The 27,423-nt window shown below is 49.2% G+C and overlaps 1 protein-coding gene across 1 annotated transcript; it reads right to left on the minus strand.

Moving 5' to 3' along the window:
* Window positions 1–20,594: 20,594 nt before the first annotated feature.
* On the minus strand, window positions 20,595–23,283 carry LOC137834168 (interactor of constitutive active ROPs 4-like). Its single transcript, XM_068642231.1, has 2 exons — window positions 22,966–23,283; window positions 20,595–20,684 (listed from the first exon to the last, which is right to left on the minus strand). Exons 1-2 carry the CDS (start codon window positions 23,281–23,283, stop codon window positions 20,595–20,597), a joined length of 408 nt encoding a protein of 135 aa, XP_068498332.1.
* Window positions 23,284–27,423: the final 4,140 nt, after the last annotated feature.

A 27,423-nucleotide genomic window follows, 5' to 3' on the forward strand; every position in this document is an offset into this window, starting at 1 on the left:
CAAACTGAAGGAGTATCTGGCGAGCCCGCCGGTTCTGTGCAAACCGCTGGTGGGAACCCCTCTCAGGTTGTATTTTGCTGTAACTGAGAGGGCGGTGAGTGCGGTGCTCGCCCAGGATCAAGATCAGGCTCAGAAGCCTATTTATTTTGTGAGCAAGGTGTTGCAGGGCCCAGAAACGAGATATCAGGCCCTGGAGAAGGCTGCCCTGGCTGTGGTATTTTCGGCGAGGAGGTTGCGCCACTACTTCCATAGCTTCACAATACTGGTGATGACTGACCTGCCCATCCAGAAGGTCTTAAAGAAACCTGACGTTGCGGGAAGGATGGTGAAGTGGGTCGTAGAGTTGTCAGAGTTTGATATCAAATATGAGCCCCGAGGCCCGATTAAGGGGCAAATCTTTGCAGATTTCGTGGTCGAGCTCTCATCTGAGGCAACGCGAGTTGAAGGGGACGATTTCCGTTGGGTACTTTCAGTGGATGGATCGTCGAACCAGCAGGGCAGCGATGCTGGAGTCATATTGGAGGGACCCAACGGCGTGCTGATCGAACAATCGTTGAGATTTGCCTTCAAAGCCAGTAACAATCAAGCAGAGTATGAGGCGCTGATCGCCGGAATTTTGCTGGCCAAGGAGATGGGAGCTAGGGTGCTGATGGCTAAGAGTGACTCGCTGCTGGTCACGGGGCAAGTAACAGGCGAGTTCCAGGCTAAAGATCCACAAATGGCGGCTTACTTGGCGTATGTGCAAGAATTGAAGAGTTCCTTTGCCTCCTTTGAAGTAGTACATGTGCCCAGAGAGCAGAATGCCCGAGCTGACTTGCTTGCTAAGCTCGCCAGCTCAGGCAAGGGGGGTAGGCAGAGGACGGTGATTCAAGAAACTCTGAAGACGCCAAGGGCATTTGTAGCAGATCACCTGGTCCTTCAGATAAGCAAGTCGACGGAGAAAGCAGCGAGAAGCCATAAGTCCTTGACACAAGAAACTCTGAGATCGCCGAGAATTAGAGCATGTCGAGGAGAGAAGGTGAATGTGATGCAGGTCTGCGCCACCCATGAGCCAGACACTTGGATAACACAGTACAAGCGGTGCCTGGCAGATGGCCTCCTCCCACTGGATCCGACAGAAGCTAGGAAGGTAAAGAAAAATTCCAGCAAGTACACATTGATTGATGGCGATCTGTACAGGTTTGGGTTCACTCACCCACTCCTGGAATGCGTACACGGCGAGAAGTGCACGAGGATCATGGCAGAGCTCCACGAGGGTATATGCAGAAGCCACGTTGGGGGTCGAGCTCTGGCCGCGAGGACCCTCCGTGCAGGCTACTACTGGCCATCAATGAGAGAAGATTGCAAGAAATATGCCCAGTGTTGCAAACAATGCCAACAGCACGCCGATTGGCACAAGGCACCTCCCGAGGAGTTGAAGTCGATCTATAGCCCTTGGCCGTTTCATACTTGGGGAATCGACATCCTGGGACCTTTCCCGCTGGCGATCAGGCAGATGAAGTACTTGGTGGTGGCGATTGAGTATTTCACCAAGTGGATTGAAGCAGAACCAGTGGCCCAGATCACCGCACACAAGATCGAAGGTTTCGTGTGGAAGAACATCGTGTGCCGGTTTGGAGTGCCTTAATGGGACGCAGTTTGCAAGCCACCTGTTGAAGAAGCTTTGTGAAGGGGTGGGAATTCAACAAGTGTTTGCATCCGTCGAGCACCCTCAGACAAATGGCCAGGTGGAGTCAGCTAATCGGGTGTTGTTGAGAGGGTTGAAGAGAAGGCTTGAGAAAGCCAAGGGAAGTTGGGCTGAGGAGGTGCCCCGTATAGTCTGGGCGTACCACACCACCGAGCAGTCAGGAACCCATGAGACCCCGTTCAGCTTGGTCTATGGGTGTGATGCCATGATTCCAGTGGAGATCCAAGAGAGCTTGCCGAGATTCCAGAACTTCGTAGAGGAAGACTCGAATGAAGAGAGAAGGCTGAACCTGGATCTACTGGATGAGGTCAGAGAAGAGGCGAGGTTGAAGGCTGAAGCCGTGAAGAGAAGGATTGAGCGAAGATACAACTCGAAGGTGATGCCAAGGCAGTTTAGAGAAGGCGACTTGGTGATGAGGAAGGCCCACCAGTACGAGATGGAGAATAAACTGTCACCCAAGTGGACTGGCCCGTTCAGAATAACCGAGGCGCTCGGGAACGGCGCCTACCGCTTAGAGACGCTGGAAGGAGGGGCGATTCCTCGCACCTGGAACGCCACACACCTGAAGTTGTACTATAGTTAAGAGCTTTGTAAGTAAAGACAAACACAAAGTCATATTACAATGTCTCTGATGAAACAGTTTGAAGGGGGCACTCTTTTTTCCCTAAGGAGGGTTTTTAACGAGGCCACCCAATAAAAGAAGAGTTTTCGAAGTATAAGGCGTTTTCAGATTGCATGTGTGCTATTTTCCAAAAGTTTTGAAGAAAGACCTTGTCACTTATATGTGATTTAAGGCAAGTAAAGATATATCGCGTGTGTTCTAAAAGGTTTTTAAGTCCTCATCGTTTTTCGACGATTGGAGGCATCAGTTAAAGTTTTTAAGTCCTCATCGTTTTTCGGCGATTGGAGGCATCAGTTAAAGTTTTAAAGTCCTCATCGTCTTTCGGCGATCGGAGGCACCAGTTAAAGTTTTTAAGTCCTCATCGTTTTTCGGCGATTGGAGGCATCAGTTAAAGTTTTTAAGTCCTCATCGTTTTTCGACGATTGGAGGCATCAGTTAAAGTTTTTAAGTCCTCATCGTCTTTCGGCGATTGGAGGCACCAGTTAAAGTTTTAAAGTCCTCATCGTCTTTCGGCGATCGGAGGCACCAGTTAAAAGACCTCAACGCCCTCGCGCGTCCTGAGGCAAGTTAAAGACCTCCTCGTCGTCGAGCGAGTGCAGGCGAGAAAGAGAAAAAGTCCTCCGTGTTTTTGGGGGCGAGAAGATGTAACCCCTGGGGCAATGTAGAGGCACCAGTAAAAAGTCCTCCGTGTTTCTGGGGGCGAGAAGATGTAACCCCTGGGGCAATGTCAGGCAAGTTAAAGACCTTCTCGCCGATGAGCGAGTTCAGGCAAGTTAAAGACCTTCTCGCCGATGAGCGAGTTCAGGCGAGTTAAAGACCTTCTCGCCGATGAGCGAGTTCAGGCGAGTTAAAGACCTTCTCGCCGATGAGCGAGTTCAGGCGAGTACAAAGACCTTCTCGCCTACATGCGAGCTTAGGCAAGATAAAATCCTTTTCGTCTCGAACGAGTTCAGGTATGGTGCAGGGGGTGGAAGAAGTTTGGAAGGTGGCTAAGGTAGGTTCGAAGAGAATGCCTAGTCACCCGATCTTTCGTCCTGAAGTTCAGGGAGGTAAAGAAGGATCCCAAAAGGCGTTTCTACCCCAGATAAAGAAACAATGGCCAAAGCGGGAGGCTGGAAAGAAGCTGATATCACCCAGAGTCTTTGGCGATCAGGAAGAGTTCAAACAGCGGCGAGAAGGTTGAAAGACCTGTTTGATAAGGCAGGTCGAGTGGAGCGGTGTTTAAGCCAGTGACTGAGTTACAGTTCGTTGCTTGAGGGATATTCTTACGATAAGGTTAGTTGCCTTAAGAGTACAAGTTGGTTAAAGTGATTATTGCTCAAGTTTGAAGTGGTTCGAAGCAGTTAAGTCAAAAGTCGTGTTTGCAAAATCATTAAGTTAAATCCGACAAAGTTAAACATGCAAAGAAGGTTAAAGCGCTTAAAGAAGTCAGGAGAGGGAATACCCAAACTTTGTCATTAAGATAAGTATCTGTTAAAGGCACATATACACGAGTTTATTACAGAATAATACAAGGGAAATCACAAAAGTAGCAGATGAAGAAGAGTTGATTAGCCTTCAGCAGGAACGACTTTTCCATCTACTACTTCATTGTTCAGCGACACCATGCTGAGATCCAGGTCGGGGAATAGGCAAGCAAATTGTTCCCGCGCAGCCTCGAATCCAGCAGCCAGAATCTGAGCAGAGTTTAGCTTGAGTTCTTCAATTTGCCCCTGAAGTTCCTCAATCCGCTTCTTGAGGTCTTCAGTTTGCTCTTTCAGCTCTTTATTTTGTTGCTCCAGCTCTTCAACCTGTTTTTTAAGTTGTTCGTTGGTCTCTTGAGCCTGGAGAAGGTCTTCAGTAACCTTCTTGGATTCCGCTTGTGCTTGGGCCAACTCAGCAGCCACCTTTCCCTTCTCTTTGTTGACCTCGACGAGATCAGCCATGGCGTCGTCCCTCGCCTTTTCCACTTGCCCAAGGAATTTCTCTCGGTCGATCGACCTCTGCTCCAATTTTTGCACCTTAGCGGCGTCAGCTTTCATGAGAGCCTCCAGGTCGACCACCTTGACGCGAAGAGGCACGATCTTGCTCTCCAGCTCGACCTTCTCTTGGGCAAGTTGATGCACTTTGTGGCGAAGGTCAGTGGCCTCCTTGTGCGCCAGCCTGAGCTCGGTGTTCATTGCATCCTCCACTCGGGAGTGTTCGATTTCTGCGAGCGTCAGGCTGAAAGACAACTTCTCCACCTCGACCCTCATGGTGCTGGTTTCGGTTTTGAGGTTGAAGAGGTCGTCTTGGAGCCTCCTGGTTTAGCCCTCCACAGCCCTGGTTATGATCGCCGGGATATCCTCTGCTATGGTTTTCAGCTTGGCAGTTAGAGGCTCCCACATCCTTGTGACCTCAAGGGGAAGGTTTGCTGCTTGGAGAGGAACCGGGTGGGCCTGTTGTGGGTTCTCGTCGCCACCTTCCTTAGCAGGTTCTTCAGTAGTTGCTTCTTGGCGTGGCGACGGAATCGGGGATTCGGTGATTAGAATCGGAGAGGTATGAGCAACCTCATCCCCGATTGGAGAATCTTCTGCAGCTGAGGCGTTTGAAGGGGGACCCCCTCCAGCTGACACATATGGCGTAGAGGCGCTTGGGGGGTCCTCCAGGAAGTTTGGTTCTTGGGCCTCAGCTGCTGGTGGCGCAGTGGCCAGTGGGACCGCTTGGACTGGGGAGGCAGGAGCCTGTGGGGGTGGCGATGATGGAGGAGGAGCAGGCGTCGATGGAGGTGTTGAGGTTGGAAGAGGGGGTGGAGCAGGCGGTGAGGAAGGTGCCACCCTCTTCCTCTTTGAGACCAAACCGTCCTCGATGGCCTCGTCATCTTCTTCCTCTTCCTCAGGGATCACCTGAGGAGCTTTCCTTTTAGGTCTCTTGAGGACCATTTTCTTGCGTTGGGCAGGTTCCTTGGGTGGTGATCGCCCTTGGACGATGGCTGTCTCCACCACCGAGTTGGGCACCGTTTGGGAACCTGTCGCCAACCCGTGGTTTCGGGCGAGCGCCTTCAGTTCGGCGAGCATGCTTTTGCCCAACATGTTGTCTGCATGGAACGAAAGTGCATGGGTTAACTCAAAGAAAAAAAATAAGTGCATAAGGTAATAAACAGCAAAGCAGATGATATGTGCAGGAAAGGTAAAACCAAAGTCTTGCGCATAACGCACAAGACGCCCAGAAACAGCTAAACAGAAGCAATATCAAAGCAATAGTTTAATGTCCTAACCTATTCGAATTTCTAGCTGATCTTCATAGAATTCGAAGCATATCAAGGTGGTGGTAAGGAAAGTTATATTGGCGTCCGCCACCCTTTTCCAGAAGAGACAGAGGTCTCTGTCCAATGTTCCCATGCTGTCAGGACTTCTGGGCCTCCTGAAGCAGCTCTTGGACTCTTTCTTCCCCTTGTCCACCCAGTACAAGGGGAAGCCATCGAGAAGGGAGGCGTCCCTGTCGTTCACACGCACTTGGACGAACTTCCCCTTCCAGTCCTTGTAAGATTGCTGGAAGATAGCAAAGATGGACCTCCCAGCAATCGCGCTCAAGCTGACCCACAGGCGGTCTCCTGGGTGCTTGGCTTCGAAGAGGAATAAGAACACGTCCACCGATGCGGGCAACCCCAGGTGGTCGCACATCACTTGAAAAGCTCAAACAAACGCCCAGCTGTTGGGGTGAAGCTGGGCGGCGGCAATGTTGAGCTCGGTTAGGAGTTCCCTCTCGAATCGGGTGAAAGGGAACCTGAGCTTCACCTTCTTGAATAAAGTCGTGTAGACAAAGCAGAAGGGCCCGTCGGCGCTCACTTTGTCATCGGCACACACAGGCAGATCGGCGGGGCAAGGCAGCACCATCATCTTCTCGTCGTGCTCCTTGTGAAATGATTGATGAATTTCATCCCCCTTAGTTAGCCGCAAAACTGCTCCCGCAGTATTCACAGAGGATGTCTCCCTCAGAAGGGTCGAGTTGGCCCAGGGATACAAAGTTTTGAAGTCTGGCAGGGGAACGGGGGCTCCTCCGGCGATAGGTGGAGTCGCTTTGGCCAGGACAGGACGGGAAGACGCAGGCCTCTCAGCCTGGGAAGGTGAAGCGCCCCGAACTTGTGGTGGATCGTGTGCTTGTGAAGGAAGGTTTCGTGCTGAAGGAGGAGGGTTCGGGGTAATCTTTGTGCGAGTCATGGTAGCAGCTGCAAAGGAAGAAGAAAGGAAAAATGATCAGGGGGTTACAGAGGCTGACTCGATCATAGAAGGAAGGTGAAAAACGAACGAATGAAGGTTCGTTGCGACGATTGACGAAGCCCTAAGTTACGCAGAAGGATAAATGGAAAAACAACCCACAGCGTATGCACCAGGCAGTTACAGGATGATGCGAATCGGTTAAAATGCAAGGAAAACCAGCAGAAGAAGGAAAGTAGGTACCTTTTGATGATCAGGAAGACGATGAAGGTTGATGGTGATTCAGAATGCTGGAGAGCGCTAAGAGTTTTTCGCAGAAGGAAGTTAGAGCGTTCGTGAATGCGAGGGAAAGTGATGGAACAGTGTTGGGTGTAAATGGGTTTAAGGGTTTTTTCGAAATGGGTTTAGGAAGCGCAAACGGCAAATGAAGAGAGCCGTTGATGAAGCCACGTGTCGAGCGATGAGTGAGGGGTTTGGTGGAGCGTCAGAGCAGCAGAAGGTACAACCGCTTGGAATTCTGCGTCAGTGCCACGTAGATCGGTGTTGACGTAGGCTCTTTCAGTCTTTTCGCTAGACAAGTCTTCGCTTAAGACTGGGGGGCTTGTGTACCGCCCGGGTGGTCGGGTGTGATGACGTGGCATCCTGCTACAGTATAGGCGTGTTGGCAAGACGCCAGGTTGGCAAAAGGGAAGGAAGTCGGGAGGCTCGTGTAGTCGCCAGTTGTTATATTGGCGTGTTCCGATTTCCAGCTTACCAGAATCGGCGATCACCAGGTTAAAGATGAAGTCGCCAGATGTAGATTCAGGCGACCTAGTCATTGGAGATCACCAGAGCAAGCACATCGCCGAAGATGAAGGAGAAGCAGATTATGAAGGCGGCCGGCGAGACCACAGGGAAGGTGTATGAAGGCCCCTAACTCACCAGTTCCAGTAGAGATCGCACTCCCAAGTTAGCTATGCACTGGGCAGTACCATGCATAAGTAACTTAGCCAAAATAAGAGTAGAAGCAGCGCCAAGTCAAGGAGGCTCCAGATGATGGCACGTGTACGACTGGATGCGAGCCACGTGTCCAGATCTGTAACTGCCAGGAGAGAAAAAACAACTAGGTATATAAGAGTTCTCAACCAACTTTCTGAGGTACGCACGTTCAGATTATGCTCTTTACGCTTGCGAGTTAGAGCTGACTGTGAGAGAGGATTTGCACGGTTCTTGTTCTCTTAGTATTTGGTGATACTGTCACTGACTTGGGCGTTGGAGTGCGATCGGCCGCAGCGGCGCCGCTCTGTTTCTTTGCAGGTTCTTGAGGTGGATCTCGAAGAGGAACGGAGGTTCGAAGCGGTGCACACATCGATCCTTTGACGAGGCAGTTTCCAGCGTTCTGGTCAACAGGCAGGATCAAGACTCATTACTTTTATATGCATGAGTAGGAGTTTTTTTTTTATTTTTGTGATTTCTCTTCTTGTGCTTTAGTCAACTCATTGATTTTAGCCTCATTCTCCAATTGTCTAAATGAAATCAATTGCACAGCTTGTGAAACTTCTTTCAAAAGAGTTTTCATAGATTTTATTTCACTTTTAATAGACTTTGGAGAGTGAGAAGAATAAGACATGACTAGAGCTTTGTGTATACAAGTATTTTACCTTGAGAAAATTTAGGAAAGTCAAAGAAGGTAGTTTTCCAGGTAAGGGAGGTGAGTCACAAAGGACTACTTAAGTACCAAGCCTTTGCCTTAGCCAAAAACTATCCCTCAATATCTTCACACAAAGCTTTCTCTTAGTAAACTACTTAGAACACAATGAAGTTGAGAAATCAGATTTTTAATGCAAGAAAACAATGCAAGCTAACTAATTAACCAAGCTAGACGAAATTAACAAAGCTTACACAAGGCAACCACACATGCAAAGCGTAACTAATTAAGCAAGTAATGTAATTAAAAACAATTAACAATTGCTAATTAAAACTCTACACTAGTCGGCCCTAGGTGAGACTTCTTGGACACTTGGAGCCCTTGAAGACACACTCACCGTCTAATCACGTAATTAAAAAAATTAATTAACACAAATTAAGTTGCAAAGAAATTAAGAAAACTCCCTTTGTTGATATTGGCACTTCCTTGGTTGTCTTTTCTTGTTGGCCCTCCAAGTGTTTGTGGTGTTTTGAGAAGTGTTTTGATTCTGCCTTTGCCTTTGTTTCCCCTTAGAATTAAGGACTTTAATTCTCCAATTCCAGCACCTATCAAGAAGACTAGACCCTACCCAAGTCAAATTTCCACTCAAATAAGCACCAAAAGAGACTAAATTCCAACACCAAATTTAGAGGTCAAAGAATAAAAGCAAGAAACAAATTAATTGAAGAAAACACCACACCAATGGAGTTAGATTGTGACAACTAGAAAGAGTTCCAAGAATATTAGACAAGCAAATAAAGGTACTCAAATAAAGGTAGGCACACAAAAAGAATCCTAAGAATAGCACTAGAATTAGATTACAAAATGAAAAACAGCACCACTGGAAAATTGTTGTGGGCCAGAGAACGTGTTTTTCCCCAATTTATGCTGAGCTACCCTTTTGGAATTTGCCTCTTAAATTGATATGCAAAATATTCAAGATCTTAACTAAAATATGGATTTGGAATCACTCCAAACGCATGCGCCATTGTTTTTTAATAAATTTTTCAATTTCAGTGTTCAGTTACGCCAACTGTAGCGCCTAGATTTGCACACTGTTTTAAAAATATTTATCATTTTTTTTCTATTGACTCTTTTGAGCTGATTCTTTTTTTTGTCTTTTCTGTTACAGCCTAATCTTGCATATTCCAGAGAATAAAAAATTTCCTATGAGTGAAAATAATTTTCTGGAATAGAACAGCCAGCACAGAGAATGTAAAACAGGGGATTCTGGAAAAAAAATTGGAAACAAAAACAGTAAGAGACCAAAATATAAACACAATGGAATTGATGAAAAAGGAATTTGTGTAAGATCTAAACACAAATATGAACTCAAACTAAAAATAAAAAGGCACCAAAAGATCAATATCACAGAAGTTTCAAAGTAAGCAAAAATACCCAAAATCAAGAAACAATCAAGCCAAACAAAGGAGTACTATGAATTGATGACATTGTGGATGAACATGACTTGACAAAACATATATGGATTCAGAAATTAAAAGACTCAAAGAGCATAATATGAACCAAATAAAAAGTGCAATAAAGACTCAAAAACCTAAAAGAAAAACAGCAACTCAAAGGTGTATGGAATCCTATCACAAATTGCACAAGGATTGTTCAAGATCAATTGAACAAAGTGCACCCGTTGGATCTTCCAAATAGCACACCAAAACAAATTAAAATTTAAAAAACAGCAAGACAATTATGGAAACAAGATGAACAACATGAAATAAAGAAGAACTCAAAATGAAAAGACCAAGAATAACTCATCTTTGAAGAACCTATGCTCATGATACCAAATGATGGCAAATTCATGAAGCTCTTCTTGTAATCATGTGAAAAATGCTGCGGAAGCCATGGATGTATATGTGCAAGATCCTCCTAGGAGCTATGGTGATCTTGAAGGTGCATGATATGTATGGAAGTAGGGAGGTTCGGCCAGCCCTATGGTAAGTGAGGAAGATGAAGATTAGAGCCTAGAAACTAGGTAGAAGCAAAGCATGGCACAATGTTGGCAGCATAACTTTACTCTCATTAATCTTCCAATTACAAGTGATAGGCATCTCCTTTTATAGGCTAAGGAAGCTGTAATTCTTAAGCTAAGTGCAAATGAAATGCTAGCTAAATGTAATGTAAATGTGAAGCACATGGGTGCACATGGTCCTTTATTAGTAAAGGCTTCTAGAAACCTTTAGCTAATCAAGGTAAATGCTTCCTTAATTCTAATGTGCAGAAAATTAAACAATTGTCCACATGGTTATGCTATTTACACCTCATTTAAAGCTAAACTACACTTGATCCAAGTCTTCTTGTTCTAGACGCTCTTGGCTTGGTCTTAGACACTCCTAGCTTGATATTAGATGCTTCTAGCTTGGTCTTAGACGCTCCTAGCTTGATCTTAGATGCTCCTAGCTTGGTCTTAGATGCTTGGCTTGGGGTCTAGACGCTCTTGACTTGGCTCTTGCCTTTCATGGAAGGTTGTGCTTGGCCCTCTTCCATCAGATGAGGTCAAAACCATGAAGTCCAAGTCTCTGGATGAATTGCCCTCGAACGATCGAGAGGCTTGCAAGATCTTGACCAGTGTGGGAGGCTTCGATACCGCCACCCTGATAAGCCTGGAGTTCAACGCCGATGCTTTAGAAAAATACATAAGTATGAACGTCTTTTCCTACGACTTTCTGGGCTTTGCTCTTGTTGGATCTCTGTTTAATGCGCGATTTTCCTGCTTCTTTGTGTTTTACTTTCGCCCGATGCCTAACTTTTGCTATGTTTGCTTCATTGGTGTAGGTTCAAAAATGGATAGGCAACGCTGGTTGCGTTTAACCCAGCTATTGAGGCCCAAAGATGGAGCTTTGGCGTCTCCTCCCTCTGCCTCTTTCGCACCCCTATCTTCTGCTAACCCCCATCCTCCACTTGCAACAATACCAACGAATCGAACGACCCCAACTTCTCCCCGTCCACTTCCAAGTTCTCCACCTCCCATCGCAGCCGTGCCCCTCGCGCAGGTTGAGGCGGGTGCTTCCTCAGCCCCCCCTAACAAGGGTAAGTAGGTGGTGGAGGTTGTTTCTGATGATGAGGACTTTACTGAGGGGCAAGTCTTCAAACGACAAAGAACCCAGCATGCCCCTCAGATGGTCGCCTCTGCTACTTCCTCTTCTCGTGAGGCGGAGTCCTTGAGGGAGGATCCACCGAGCGCCACTTCCCCTCCCCACTCGGTGCATCAGGAGAGGGGGCTTGAAGCTGAACCCGTGGACGTTCTTCCCCCTGCCCCAGAACTCCCTCTTCCCATGCAGGAGTCATTAAGGGGATTTCTGAGCCTGGGATCTGCTAGTAGCCAAGCTGAAGAGCCTCAGAGGGAGAGCATGTACTATTACATGGGCCTCTTCATGTCTTGTGCCTACACTTGGCACAAACAGTTCAGGGCCAGGGCAGCCTAAGCTTCTGCCTTCCAAGCTCTGGAGAAGGAAGTTGCTTCTCTGAAAGAGGGGCAGGAGAAGCTCAAAGAGGAGAAAGAGAGGTTGGCCGCCCACTAGGGGCGTCAAGAGGGTGCCTACAAAGAGTCCCTGAGGGTGTCACAAAAGGCAGGGAGGAGGCCAACAAACGGCTACACGAGGTGGCCCAAACCCAAGCAGAGCTTCTTACTGAAGTGGTCCCTCTTCGCACAAAAATTGTTGATCTTAAAGCGGTTGCAGAAACTTCGAAAGCCTACCAGAAGAAACTCCAGGACCAGTGCGTGGATCGGGAGCAAAAACTGGGAAAAACTGAGGCTGTGCTCGAATCCAAAACTGTCGAATGTGCTCGGTTAACCACTGCAAATGCCACCCTCCAGGCCAAAGTTCAAGAGTTGTCGGCTGCCTTGGCCTCCAAGAACCAGGAAATGACTACCCAAGCTGCCAATTTCAAGGCTGAGGAGGAAAAACTGCTTAGGGAGTCCGCTACTAGTTTTGCTGATGGGTTTGCCGAGGCTCTCGTCCAAGCGGCATGTGTGAACCTCGACATCGACGTCACTGGGTGCAGCCCTCTGAACGAAGTGGTCGATGGCAACCTTGTGCCTTTGGAGGCCCCTGAAGAATGCCTCATCTTGCATTTCGACTTAATGTCTGGCGTGTATATGATTGATTCTTGTTTAATTTACAACTCTTGCGAACTTTGTCTGTAATTATTACTCTTGATCTTTGCCTATTTTAAACTTTTTCTTTACATTCTTGTCTGCTTCTAACTTCTTTTGCACTCTTATCCGTTTCTGCTTTCTTTTCTATAACAAAGGCTCAACTCGTACTTGCCTTCAATGCATTTCTCGGTTGTTTCGCCTTCACTCTATTGTGTAATCATCTGTTACAGCTGACTAACTCTTGCCTTAAAGAAATCAACTTAGCACCCATCGGTGCTTAACCCTGTGAAAATCAACTTAACTGAACAAACTATTAGTTCGTAGCAATAACACTTAATGCAAGATCACTTACTGGCAGTGGCTTGGGTCAATCTCAATATCTGAAATGTCGTTCGCCTGAACTGCTAAGTGTCATGCACATTTCTATGCTAACGCCTAAAACTTCGTTGGCCTGGTTCTGCACTGAGGACTTTCAATCTTGCCTCCATTTGCTTAAGCAAAGAGGTCTTCTAATCTGTTCTCGTCTGAACTCACTCGAGGGCGAGGAGGGCTTTCTTTGGTGCCTCCACATTGCCTAGGGGTACTCCCCTTTCCCCGAATGCACTGAGGACTTTAAACTGTTCTGAACATCAGACGCTGAAGCTAGCTGTTCATACTTGAGGAGGGGGTGTCCCGAAGGAATCCCTTCACCCCTGATCAAGGACTAGGCACCCAGATCTAACTTGTATTTATCATCTGACACCGGGGGTAGTTATTCCTACTTGAGGAGGGGGCGTCTCGAAGGAATCCCTTAGCCCCTATTCAAGGACTAGGCGCCCGGATTTTAATTTATCTGGTACCGGGGCTAGCTATTCCTACTTGAGGAGGGGGCGTCCCGAAGGAATCCCTTAACCCCTATTCAAGGACTAGGCACCCAGATTTTAACTTATACTGGCATACCTGTTATCTTACCCTGGACTTGACTTCTGCTTGACTGTTTGGTGGCGACGCCTGTTTCTGGAGATGCCTTATCTTGGCAACGCCTTTCCTTGGCGACGCCTCATCTTTGTCTTTGTTTCTTTGATCTTTGATCTTAGATCATATGAAAAGGAAAAAAACTAGAATAGGAATATCTTTAAACTTTTCTTTTCTTTATTTGGGTGACCTCGTTAAAAAACCCCCGGGTGGGAAAAAGAGTGTCCCCTTTACAAAATTTCAACTAAAATAAAACTATAAATTCGCCACATTCCAACTGTGTGGGATAGGGCCTCCTTCTAGGGTTTCTAACTTATACGGCCCATTCCCTTTGGCTTTGGTTACTCTGAACGATCCCGTCCACTTAGGAGACATGGAGGCCAATCAACAAGATCAAGAAGAGGTAGAGGCGCAAATGGAGGACGCCCATGGAGGTCAAAGCCCACCTCAAAGGCTTACAAGAAGCATGTTCAAAGCTTTAGGAGCTAGGGGACAATTATTTTCTCTTTTTGTAATTTCTTTGGTTGAAGGTGCTTAGAGGGAAACATTAGAAACCTCTATTGTTATAACATCTTTTAGGCTTTAGTTAGGAGCTTTAGGAGGGGGGGGGGGGTGCGTTAGTAGATAGGTGTAGGAGTAGAATAGGAGGTGCCAAAGTGAAGGAAGAGGTCACACCTTCCTCATGCATTGTTTTGGGCGCCGATTCTAGAAGCTTTCTAGGAGGGAGTTTTTGAATTTGTGTAGCTTGCATTTCAGCACCTTAGGCTATAAATAGAGGTGCTCTCTTTGTATTTTTCAGATTGGAATTTAGAGTAAAGAAACTATACTCAAATTTTGAGTGAGCATTGGAGAGCTTTTGAGCCTTCTTCTCTAGTCTTATCTTGAAGGATCCATGGTGTCCTCAAGTGGCGGCAGCACACTCATCTAGGAGCAACCATCCTTCTAGTGGCGTGATCATCCAACCTTACATCCATCTTCATGAGCATTCTTTTCTCCTTCCTTCCTTCTCTTTCAATTGTTCATGTTTAAGCTTGTTTCCTTGAAATTCTGTCTTGTGTTCTTGAGTTTATGGTTTGGTTGTTCTTATTTTCCAGCAATCATTTTCTGTTCTTTGCCTTTTAATTTCATTTTGTTCGGTTCAATTTGATTCTTATCCAATTATGTTCGGTGTTTTTAAGTTTTACCTCTTTTTGTTGGTTCAATTTGACAATATGAGGAACTTCCATGTGAGTTTGAATTTGGTGCTAGTTTTGGTGAGTTCTTGACTTAGAACATTGATCCAATTCTAAGAAAAAGTGCCTAACAATTGTTCAACTCAAGTTGATTCCTAAGAATGTCAAGAATCATTCTCTTCTATGCTATTGGAATCACATCACAACTTGTTCTCTAATTCGTAGGGATTGTCGCAACTTCACTTTGGAGCTGTACTGACGCTCCACTCTTCTCTTCACGGCCTCGGCCTTAATTTTCACTTCTTCCCTAGCCTCGTCTATCAAGTCCAGGTTCACCCTTCTTTCTTCGTTGGATTCTTCCGCCACGAAACCTAGGAAACGGGGCGAGCTCTCGTGTATCTCCACAGGGATCATGGCGTCCGATCCGTATACTAGACTAAAAGGTGTCTCCATAGTGGAGGATTGAGGCGTGGTGTGGTAAGCCCATACAATCCTTGGCACCTCCTTTGCCCATGCCCCTTTAGCTTTCTCTAGTCTGCGCTCCAATCCTCTAAACAAAACTCTGTTTGCTGATTCGACCTACCTGTTTGTCTGGGGATGTTCTACTGACGCGAACACCTGCTTGATTCCTTCTTCTGTACACAACTTTCCCAACTGCTGGCTCGCGAACTGGGTGCCATTGTCTGAAATGAGACGCCTTGGTACCCCAAACTGACACACAATATTCTTCCAAACAAAGTGTTGTACCTTGTGCGCGGTGATCTGTGCTATTGGCTCGGCCTCCATCCACTTGGTGAAGTAATCGATGGCAACGATCAAATACTTCATCTGTCTTATCGCTAATGGGAATTGACCTAGGATGTCAATACCCCACGTATGGAACGGCCACGGGCTGTATATGGATCTCAGCTCCTCAGGCGGCGCCTTGTGCCAATCAGCGTTGTTCCGGCCGGTTGACCTGGGACGTCTTCGTGCGCAACCTAACCCGTCAGCTAGGGACTCCTTCCCACTGGTTAACTGTGGATTCCTGCAAAGAAGGACAAAAGGGCGCCCTAGCAGCCGTTTGCACTCCGATGCTCAAGTCAGCTAGCAAGAAACACCAAAACTCTACACCTCTGTATCGGAGTACGTGGCTGGCACTCTGAAGGTGGTTAAAAGAAACTGTGTATAGTGTTTTCTCGTTCTGGCAAACAATCCGTCTCTAGTCCCTTGTGCGTAGCTTGTGGGCTCGAGCAAACAACTAGAGTGTATTCTGGGAAAATTTGCCAAAAGTTCGAACCCCCATTCCAACATTCAAGGCGCTATTTAAACTACTCTAGCATTTAAAGCGTCTTAAAGCGCATTTAATTATAACACGTTCAGCGCCTTTAAGACGTTTAAACCGCTTGGAGCATTTATAGTACCTTAAACGCTCGAAACGTAAACTTTATTAAATAGCTTTAATTACCTTGTACCCGACAAATTGACGTTTCTATTCTGACATGGCTGCTATTACACGTGGAGGACCTCAGAACACCGTGACCCCACTTGGGGGTATTTCCTCATGTGAGTCCTCATATCTGGGAGTGCATCTGCGCAAGGGATGACTTTTTGGATGCCAACTCATGCCCCCAAACCTCTAGTCAGTCACTTTGAGAGCGTATCTACCTTCCTCTCGTACCCTGCACCTGGCTGCCCCCGGGCGGGACCCTTCTTATGAGTCATAACTATCCTAAGGGCGTCTCTGGGGCGGCATGGGCACTTCACGAGTCAGATTGCTCTCCACTGGCGCTATTACTATGGCCTTTAAGCCACCTTTCTCTTCTCTTTATTGCTACCCCGGGTTATCGGGGTTTGAGGCCTTCCCACGGCGTCACTCCCTCCATGGTCTTTCCTACCCACGGGTATCGGGGAGCAACGCTGTGGTTGCCTTGCTTTTGTGATATTTTACCTGGGCAACGCCCTACCTAGGCGACGCCTACTCTGGGTGATGCCCCGCCATGGCGACGCTTGCACTTGGCGTCGCCTTACCTAGGCGACGCCTTATGTTGACTTTGACCCCGACGTTGGCTTTGACCTTGACTTGTCAACGCCCGGGTTCGGGACGGTACACAAGCCCCCCAGTCTTAAGCTGATGACTTGTCTTCAGCGAAAAGACTAAGGCCTCGCCCACGCCATCCACGTGGCACCTTGGTGACGTGTCATTCTTGCTAACGTGACACTTCCGAAACTATTGACGCGACATTATCTGAACCATTGGGGTGCTCTTAATGGCTGATTGGACATCCTCTGAAGCGGGGAAGGTAACACCTTCTGGGGCCACACTTAATCGCGTGCCACGTGGTTCATCACGCGGTCAGCCTCAAAAGTCTCTTGCGCTCCCATTGAGCGCCTAATCATTTGACACGCGGCTCAATCGCACGGTCCCCATTTAGCGCCTCTTCGGTTGTGTTCCGTCCGGTTGACCTGGGACGTCTTCGTGCGCGACCTCAACCGTCAGCTAGGGACTCCTTCCCACTGGTTACCTGTGGATTCCTGCAAAGAAGGACAAAAGGGCACCCTAGCGGCCGTTTGCACTCCGACACTCAAGTCAGCCAGCAAGAAACACCAAAAACTATGCACCTCCGTATCGGAGCACCGTGTATGGCACTCTGAAGGTGGTAAAAAGGAACTGTGTCTAGTGTATATTTTCTCGTTCTGGCAAAGATCTTTCCCCAGTCCCTTGTACGTAACTGATCCGATCGATCATCGGTAGTCGATGACATCAGCAGCAGGGAACCACGTGGACCACTCACAGGGTAACCCGTGGATCGGGTGACAGAGAGATCAGGGAGGCGATCGCCAAAAGCGGTGATCGGGGGTAAGTAATCAACTGACCACCGACAGCGGCAAAAAGGTCAGGGGACAGATCACCCAGAACGGTGATCGGTGGTCAGTAGTGGCAGAAACAGAGGTTTCTGAGAAAAGAGGAAGTGCTGCACCACCAAGAACGCGTGGAGGGCAAGGAAAACCGTAGCAAGCAAGGGTGCATGAGGCCAAGGAGGGGAAAAAGGTGCGGGAAAAACCTCGTCCCTATGCACCAGGCAAAGATCAGAGCAGGGGGCGTGCAAGGGAGAATAACGCACCCCCAAGATACAATTTCATGGTGGGATTGGCGGATCTCATCGCCCTTCCTGCTGTGGCAGCAAGACTACGCGTACCGGAGAAGACTGATAAGGTACTTGGTAGAAAGAAGAATGAGTGGTGAGTTTCACCAGGCCTTTGGCCACACACTTCACTCCTGTTTGGCGTTGGGACACCAACTGGCAGAGTTGGTGAAGTCTGGGTTCCTAGCAGATTACCTGCGTGAGCCGCAGGGTGATCGCGCGTCGGGATCCCAGGCTGGAGAATAGCAGCATGAAGTCCCTGTGCACGGGGAAGTGCAAACAATCGCGGGAGGCTTCTCTTGTGGGGGATGCACAGCGTCACAGAGAAGGAGGTACGCTCGGTCGGTTATGGCGGTAGATGCGGTAAATGAGAGCCATTACCCTGAAGTAGATATTGTCTTCAGGAAAGCTTATCTACGGGACGTTGTCCCGCACGACAACGACCCTGTGGTCATCTCCCTCATCACGGCAGGAAGACGAGTGCACCGAGTGCTCGTAGATCAAGGAAGCTCGGCAGACGTCATGTTCTGGCCGACGTTTAACAAGTTGCAGTTGTCCCCTGATCAACTGAGGCCGTATACCGGGTGTCTTTACGGCTTTGCAGGAGATCAGGTAGAAGTGCGGGGATACATTGAGCTGAGGACAACGTCCACTGATGGGACGACAGCCCGCACCGAAAGGATAAAGTACTTGGTGGTGAACGCCCCTTCTGCGTACAACGTCTTGTTGGGGAGGCCAACACTTAATAGGTTGGGCGCAATACCATCAACGAGGCACATGAAGCTGAAGCTGCCATCGATGGAGGGGACCGTAATAACCATCAAGTCGGATCAGGCTGAGGCAAGACGCTGTTATGAGAACAGCCTGAAGCAGAAGAGAAGTGTATGCCACGTCACCACGACACCACCACCAGGTGTGCGCGAAGAGCGATTGGTGGTTAGGGAGACACAGGGCGCTCAGAGGATGGAGAACGCTGCGGCGGGGGGCTCCCAGGTAGCCCAAGTTGAAGAAGAAGAGGAAGGCGCGATCGCTCCTCGCGAGTCAGGGATCGCGAGGGCGGTCATCGCCAGTGAGAGAAGGCCCCACCCAGCTGAAGGATGGGTCGAAGTGGACATCGGGGGAAAAAAGTTCAAATTGGGGGGATCCCTCGTTGACGAAGAGCGAAAGCTGATCGCTGGTGTGATCGAAAAGCACATGGGTGCCTTTGCATGGTCAGCGTCCGACATGCCAGGAATCGACCCCGATTTCCTTTGCCATCGTCTGTCGATGGATCCGAAGGTTCGATCTGTGCGACAAAGGCGAAGGAAATTCAACGAGGAAAAGAGAAAGGTGATCCACGACGAAGCGCAGAAGCTCCTTGCTGCAGGGCATATCAGAGAGATCCAGTACCCCGAGTGGCTAGCGAACGTGGTACTGGTTCAGAAGGCAAGCGGCAAGTGGAGGATGTGCGTGGACTTCACTGACCTCAACAAGGCGTGCCCCAAGGATTCTTACCCTTTACCCAGTATAGATGCCCTAGTTGATAGCGCATCAGGGGGAAAGCTACTCAGCTTCTTGGATGCTTTTTCAGGGTATAACCAGATCAGGATGCACCCCATGGATGAGTGCAAGACCGCGTTCATGACGGAACGGTCTTGCTATTGCTACAAGGTCATGCCATTCGGGCTAAAGAACGCGGGGGCCACCTACCAGCGGCTCATGGATAGGGTACTCTCGCCCATGCTGGGAAGGAACGTACATGCATATGTAGATGACATGGTGGTTACGTCCCAAGAGAAGAAGCATCATGCAGCTGATCTGGAAGAACTATTCACCACCATCGCCAAGTACAGGCTGAAGCTCAACCCTGAGAAGTGTATTTTTGGCGTGGAGGTTGGGAAGTTTTTGGGTTTCCTCTTAACAGAGCGGGGAATCGAAGCTAACCCAGAGAAGTGCGCAGCAATCATGGCAATGAGGAGCCCGACGACGGTGAAGGAGGTGCAGCAGCTCACCGACCGCTTGGCAGCCTTATCCCGGTTTATGTCTGCTGGAGGGGAGAAAGGTCATCCGTACTTCCAGTGTCTTAAACGCAACAGCAGATTCCTTTGGACACAGGAGTGCGAGGAGGCCTTCATCAAACTGAAGGAGTATCTGGCGAGCCCACCAGTCTTGCGAAAACCTCAGGTAGGCATCCCTCTTCGTCTATATTTCGCTGTGACGGAGAGAGCAGTCAGCTCAGTCCTGGTGCAAGAGCAAGATCAGGCCCAGAGGCCTGTGTACTTCGTGAGTAAGGTGCTGCAAGGCCCTGAAACAAGGTACCAGGCCCTCGAGAAGGCTGCCCTGGCGGTGGTTTTTTCAGCAAGGAGACTTAGGCATTACTTCCACAGCTTCACAGTGGTGGTAATGACAGATCTGCCCATCCAAAACGTGCTGAAAAAACCTGACGTAGCAGGTAGGATGGTCAAGTGGGCGGTGGAATTGTCAGAATTTGACATTCAGTACGAGCCCCGAGGACCGATCAAGGGGCAGGTGTTCGCGGACTTTGTAGTCGAGCTGTCGTCGATCGCGACACCTGCAGGAGGTTTAGATTTCCGATGGGTGTTATCGGTGGATGGCTCCTCTAATCAGCAGGGGAGCGGCGCTGGAGTCATCCTGGAAGGCCCAAACGGGGTACTGATCGAGCAGTCCCTCCGCTTTGCCTTCAAGGCTAGCAACAATCAGGCGGAGTATGAAGCCCTGATCGCAGGAATGTTGCTAGCAAGAGAAATGGGAGCAAGAAACCTGCTGGCCAAAAGCGACTCTTTGCTAGTCACCGGGCAGGTCATAGGGGAGTTCAGGCAAAGGATCCCCAGATGGCAGCCTACCTGGAGTATGTACAGCTCCTGAAGACGTCCTTCACCGAGTTCGAATTGGTACACGTGCCAAGAGAGCAAAATGCCAGAGCAGACCTGCTTGCCAAGCTGGCCATCTCAGGCAAAGGGGGGAAGCAGAGGACCGTCATTCAGGAGACCTTGAAGGTACCGCGAGCGTTCGTGTCGGACAACCAGGTACTCCATGTGTGCAAATCAATGGAGCGTCTAACGATCGGTCATCGGTCGTTGACTCAAGAAACGTTGAAAGCACCGAGGGTGAGAGCGCGACCATCGAAGATCGATGAGTCGATGGAGGTCCGCGCGGTGAAGGAACCCGACACCTGGATAACGCCATACCAGTTATACTTAGAAGATGGTGTACTCCCACTCAACGTGGCAGAGGCAAAAAGGATAAAGAGGAGCTCAAGTAAGTTTACTCTAATTGATGGAAACCTCTTTAGATTTGGATTTTCTCACCCTGTGCAGATCTGCGTGCACGGCGAGCAATGTACCAGACTCATGTCTGAGCTGCACGAGGGGGTGTGCGGGAGCCACGTAGGTGGTCGCGCTTTGGCAAGTAGGATACTTCGCGCGGGGTACTACTGGCCAAAGCTGAAGGAGGACTGCGTAAGGTTTGCTCAGCGCTGCAAACAGTGTCAACTGCACGCAGACTGGCACAAGGCACCCCCTGAGGAGTTGAGGTCCATCCATAGCCCGTGGCCATTCCACACATGGGGGATCGACATCCTAGGACCTTTTCCCCTGGCGATGAGGCAGATGAAGTTTCTCATCGTGGCCATCGAGTAATTCACCAAATGGGTGGAGGCAGAACCAGTCGCACACATCACCGCACAGAAAGTCGAGCACTTCGTCTGGAAGAACATCGTCTGCCGCTTCGGAATACCCAAGAGGTTGGTCTCCGACAATGGCACCCAGTTCACGAGTCATCAGCTGAGGAAGATGTGTGAAGAGTTAAAGATACAGCAGGTTTTCGCTTCAGTGGAACACCCACAAACCAATGGGCAGGTGGAGTCGGCCAATCGAGTACTGCTAAGGGGGCTGAAGCGAAGACTAGACAAGGCCAAAGGAGGCTGGGCAGAGGAGGTCCCCAGAATTGTATGGTCTTATCATACCACCCCACAGTCCGGCACCCATGAGACACCCTTCAGCCTTGTCTATGGGACAGACGCCATGATTCCCGTGGAAATACAGGAGAGCTCCCCCAGATTCTTGAATTTCATTGCTGAAGAGTCCAATGAAGAACGAAAGGTGAATCTCGACCTGCTGGACGAAGTGCGAGAGGAAGCCAGAGTCAGTGCTGAAGCCGTAAAGAGAAGAGTAGAGCGGAGGCACAACTCTAAGGTGAGGCCCAGGCTCTTCCAGGAAGGTGATCTGGTGATGAGAAAGGCGCATCAGAATGAGATGCAGAACAAGTTGTCTCCAAAGTGGACAGGCCCGTACAAAGTGGTTGAGACGTTGGAGAACGGAGCTTATCGGCTAGAAACTCTGGAGGGAGGAGCAATCCCCAGAACGTGGAACGCCACCCATTTAAAATTTTACTTCAGTTAAGTTGTAAAGTAGTTGCGTTCTCGCGCTAAAAGATACATGCTTTGTATGTGGTGGAAACAGTTGAACAGACAAGGGGGCACTCTTTTCCCTAAGGAGGGTTTTTAACGAGGCCACCCAATTAAAAAAAAAAAAATTTCCAGCATGTCAAGTGTGCGCAAGTATTAAAGTTAACATCCTCCTTGCCCCAGGTGCAAGTGCAGGTGATCGGTTAGGCCTTACTTGCCCTAGGCGCAAGTACTGGCACTGATCTATTCCTCACCCCAGGTGTGAGCGCAAGCAGCTAAGGGTTTGAAAAGCTAGGGGTGCTAGTAAGACCAATATTTTGACAAATGTCCTTACCCACTTGGCATACACCAATATTGGCCCAGTAAGGATCTTAGTCCGAAACCCTCTTCACCCCAGGAGTGAGGCAGGGAATGAACGACTCAATCCGCCGAAGGGTGATGACCTTGGGGAAAGTAAGAGGGGTTAGCGAGAAACACTTTTCTTTCCCCAAAACGAGGCATCACCTCGAGCGATCGATGTCAAAGTCTTCTATGCACTTAGCGCTAGAACGACAGAGAAGCTAAGTGAAGACCAAAGAACGATCACTGATGAGTAGTCAGTGATTGGTTAGTGGTGCAAAGCAGCGCACAAGAACTATTAAACACAATGCTAAGGGAGTAGCTAGTCGTGATCAAGTAGAGGCCAAGATCAAAGGAGGCAGATCGCGCTAGGCTTAAGCTGGTTAACACTTAGTCGTGTGCAAAGGGAAAGACAAAGCTTAAGATCGCGCTGAACCTAAGCTAGCTAACAGTTAGTCGTGTGCATAAAGAAAGGTGAAGCTCAAGAAGAATACAAGAGAAGAAGCTTATACAAATTGGGAGTATATATTCACAACCAAGTCTTATACAAATTCTGAGTACTAAGAAAAGTTGTGCAGAAGTAAAAATTTACAAGAAAGAGAAGAGATCAAGGGGCAGGAGGGGTGAGCTTTCCATCTACCACTTCGTGATAAATGCTGAATTGCGAGAGGTCCAAGTCTGGGAGAACGCATCGGATTTGCTCGAGTGCCAGCTCGAATCCGCCAGTAAGGGCATCAGCACCCACGTTCATCAGATCAGCTTTCTCCGCCTCCAGTTTTTGCTTCGAGGCCTCCGCAGCTTTTCTCTCAGTGGTAAGGGCAGCAAGGGAGGAGGCAGCTTCTTCCAGTTGTCCCTTGGCTTCAGACAGTTTGCCCACCACCTCCTCAAGCCTTTTCTCTCCAGCAGCGGCCGCTTCTTTGGTGGACTCGAGCTCCCCCACTAGTTGAGAGTTCAGTTGGCGTAGGCAGGAGGTCTCGGCCCGTAGCTCCACCACCGCGCAGTCCAGAGAGCTAACAGTTTGCCCCATCTAGATCTCCGTCTTGATGGTCTCTTGGACCTGCGCTAGGTACTCCCTCCTAGCTTTTTCCACCATGCCCCGCATCAGCTCTACAGACCCTTGGGCAGCTTCGAAGTCACTTCGCAGTGACTCCTTGTCGTGCTCAAGCTCCTTCACCCTCTTCTCCAGGGCTATTTGCTTGCGGTGCTGGGTGGAAAACTCCAAAGAGAGCACCATCTGCCTGGCCAGGTGCATGTCCACCTCATCACCGCTTCATTCGACGAGCTCTCGGTTGCTGATAAGCTGTCAAACCAAGGTGATGACCCTGCTAAAGTTCTCGTGGCTAGCTCCAGAGGCGCTTGGTCGCGAGCTGGAGCCACCACATTCAGCAGTTGCAGTGGAGGTTGGCAGTGGTGGCGGGAGACCCCCCGGATGACGGTCGAGAAGCTGGAGGCGGCTGTTGGCAAGGAGAAGGAAGGCATGTGGGCTCTGAGGCAGGTTGAGTAGAGGGATGAGGGGGTGAACCTTCCTCTACCTCCACCACCTCGATCTCCCCAGGCTGGAGAGACGAGGCCCCATCAACCGCTGGCAATTTCCTCTGGCGGTGTATAAGAGGAGAGCCAGAGCTTTCCTCTTCGGTTGAGGCAGCAGCAGCAGCAGCAAGTGAAGTAGAAGCCTTCACCAGTCTTTTTCTCTTCCTTCCTTGCTCGGGGCCTTCAGCTGGCGCGACCGAGAGAGGAGGGGCTGCAATGGGCTCGGTGGTAGAAGAAGAGGAGCCAGTTCCCTTGGTCCCCCGAAGCTTGGCAAGCTCCAGCAAGGCTTGCCTCCTGTCTTTCCCCGATATTGAATCTACATAGATGAGAAAAGGAAGAGTTAGATGGCCAAGTTACGCAAGTAAGTCAAAATATATAAAAGCATGCATGAGAAGGTGCAAGTATCCTAAGAGGTGGAAGAAAAAGAGCTACCTATGTATTTTTTCAGAGCCACCACATCAAACTCATCTTTGATGAGGCGAGCAGAGTTGTACTTGGCCCCCAGGAACAGCCCACATAGCTCGCGCTCGTACGGGGCCATGACTTCAAGGTCCCTGGGTTTCTTGAATTCAACCCCAGGAACCCAGTAGAGGGGGTACCCTTCGAGCAGGTTTGGACTTTGTGGGGTGGCAGATATCATGTAGAACCTGCCTTTCCAGTCTTTGAAGGATTGCTGGTATAGGCCCAGGAGCACCCGTCCAGCAACCCCGTTCAGGCTAACCCAGGACCTGTCCCCAGGATTCTTCGCCTCGAAGAAATAGAGGAACACATCCACGGAGGCGTTGTGCCCGAAGTAGTTACAGAGAATCTGGAATGCCCGGATGAAAGCCCAGGCATTTGGATGGAGTTGGCAGGGCGCAACGTTCAACTCCATCATCAGCTCCTTCTCGAAAAAGGTGAATGGCAGGCGTAGCTTCAACCTTTTGAAGATGGCGGAGTAGATGAAGACGAAGGGCACCCCATTGGTGGCCCTATCGTCCGCGCAGATGGGCATCCCTCAAGGAGGAATGCGGACTTGGATGTTGAAATCGTTTTCCCTGTCTATGGCGCACGAAGGCTCATCCGGGTCATGGCTCAGAAGGGAGGTGAGATGACCCTGTGGTAGCAGGGTGGATGTTTCGGCCAGCAACGCCAGGGGGGCCCAGTCGTAGACCCTGGCGTTGTCGTGGTAGGAGGTGGCAACAGGCGGAGGTGGAGCTGGCGCACTCGCGGAAGGCTGTGCACCAGAAGATGAGGCAATAATGCGCGCGGTTTGTTTCAAGCGAGCCATCGCGAGATAACTGCAAATGGAGGAAAAACGAAAAGTCAGAATGAATGGAGGAAGAGGGAATGATGAATGGTTCGGTGAAAACAGAGAGGGGGAAGGAGAAAGAGATGCCAAGGTGAAAAGAGGAAGAAGAAGAAGCAGAAGTCAGAGCGAGAACGCGAAGATGAAGGAAAATAGAGAAGATGAATGCATGATAACGAGGAAGATAAGTGCAATCAGTAAAAATGACCTAAATGGGCCCAGGAAGAAGAAAAACCATACCTTTGGGTGATCACGAGAGGTTTGGAAGCAGAAAACTTGAAGAAAGATGGGTGTGCAGAGAGAGAGTTCGCAGGAAGTCTGAGAGTCGATTGAAGAAGATGAAGGAACAGTGAAGGCGCGCGCTAATTTGAATAAGAGAAGCGCTAGCGGCACACCACGCTGGCCGTCGATGGGGCCACGTGTCGCAAGATTAAGGAAGGAAGTCCAAACGTTAAAGAAGCAACACATGAGGTGGCACGTGATGCGGTCCCACTTGCCACGTGGACTGAGGGCACGACCACTTAGTCTCTTCGCCGAGAACGAGTTCACAGCTCGAGACTGGGGGGCTTGTGATCCGATCGGTCATCGGTAGTCGATGACGTCAGCAGCAGGGAACCACGTGGACCACTCACAGGGTAACCCGTGGACCGGGTGACAGAGAGATCAGGGAGGCGATCGCCAAAAGCGGTGATCGGGGGTAAGTAATCAAGTGACCACTGACAGCGGCAGAAAGGTCAGGGGACAGATCACCCAGAACGGTGATCGGTCGTCAGTAGCCAAGTGGCCACCAACAGACCAGTTCCCAGTAGGTGACACGTGTGTGGGTAGATGTGAGTCGCATGCCTCCACGCGTCATCATCTGAGAGGGGTGCAGTCCAGATAAAGGTGCACTCCGTACCGCTAAAGGTACAGACAAGCGCAGCCAAGCGTAGAGATGCGCGGACACGCACAAACACCCACACTCTACTGATTCTGGAGGTACATTGTCTCAGAAAAGCATAACAGGGTTCTGACACATGCCAGAAAAGCATAACAGAATTCTGTTAGGCCCAGAAGCAGAGAGAGAGACATAAAAGAGAATCAGGGAGAGATTGAGGGGGGAGACAAGAAAAAAAGAGAACAAGAGTTTTTCACACACACTACTAGTTTTTCTGATCTTTGGTGGTTTTGTGGACTAACTTGATCGTCGGAGTGCAAACGGCCGCTAGAGGCGCCGTCTGTGTGTTTTGCAGGTCACGTTTGGAGATCCAAGAGAAGGTTCTAAGGGTGATTCTGCAGAGAACGCAGTCGCGTAGACGGGACGAAGAGTGATACAAAGCGATTCCTCCACGTTCGAGTTGTCGGCAGGATCAGTAACCTCAAGGCTCGAGCAAGCAACTAAAGAGTTTTTGGAAAATTTGCCAAAAGTTCGAACCCCGTTCCCAACATTCAAGGCGCTATTTAAACTACACTAGCATTTACAGCGCCTTAAAGCGCCTTTAATCATAAAACGTAGCACATTTAATTAGCACATTTAATTAGAAAACGTAGCGCATTTAAGACGTTAAAAACGCTTGGGAGCCTTTATAGTACCTTAAACGCTCGAAACGGAAACTGTATTAAATGACTTTAATTACCTGGTACCTGGCTGAATGGTGTTCCTATTCTGACCTGGCTGCTGTACACGTGGAGGGCCTCACAGCGCCATGACCCCATCTGGGGGCGTTTCTTCGTGTGAGTCCTCCTGCTTGGGAGTGCCACTGCGCAAGGGGTGACTTTTTGGGTGCCAACTCATGCCCCCGATCATCTAGTCACTCACTTTGAGAGCGTATCTGCCTTCCTCTCGTATCCTGCTTGACGAATGTTCATGCTTACTCTCCACCAGGGCCATAAGGGAACACAAAGGGGATTCATGCTCCTATGATCGCCGTGCCTTCGCGAAGAGGCATGACGACGATATTGTTGTGCTCCCTTGCACTCTAGGGGAGCCAGTATGTGGAGACGAACGGGCCAACGACGGAGTCCCCTTCTTTTATTTCTATCAGGTGGTTTTCAAGACCATCGGCGTGCGCCTGCCCTTCTCCAGGTTCGAGAAAGAACTGCTAACGGAGATCAGTGTTGCTCCGGCACAGTTATATCGCAATAGCTGGGCTTTCGTCAAGGCCTTTGACATCCTTTTCGAGTTTCTGGGTTATGCACCCTCGGTTGATATCTTTCTTCACTTCTTTGAGGTGAAGAGGCAAAGGAATAACCTCTGGGTGACCCTCAGTAACGTTGCCGACAGGGTTCTCCTGACCCCTTTCCAAAACTCATTCACTGGATGGAAGGGCAGGTTCTTCAAAATCTGTTGCTCTGATCTCGTTCCCTCCG

Source organism: Phaseolus vulgaris, chromosome 5 (genome assembly GCF_000499845.2).
Source record: "Phaseolus vulgaris cultivar G19833 chromosome 5, P. vulgaris v2.0, whole genome shotgun sequence".
NCBI lineage: Eukaryota > Viridiplantae > Streptophyta > Magnoliopsida > Fabales > Fabaceae > Phaseolus > Phaseolus vulgaris.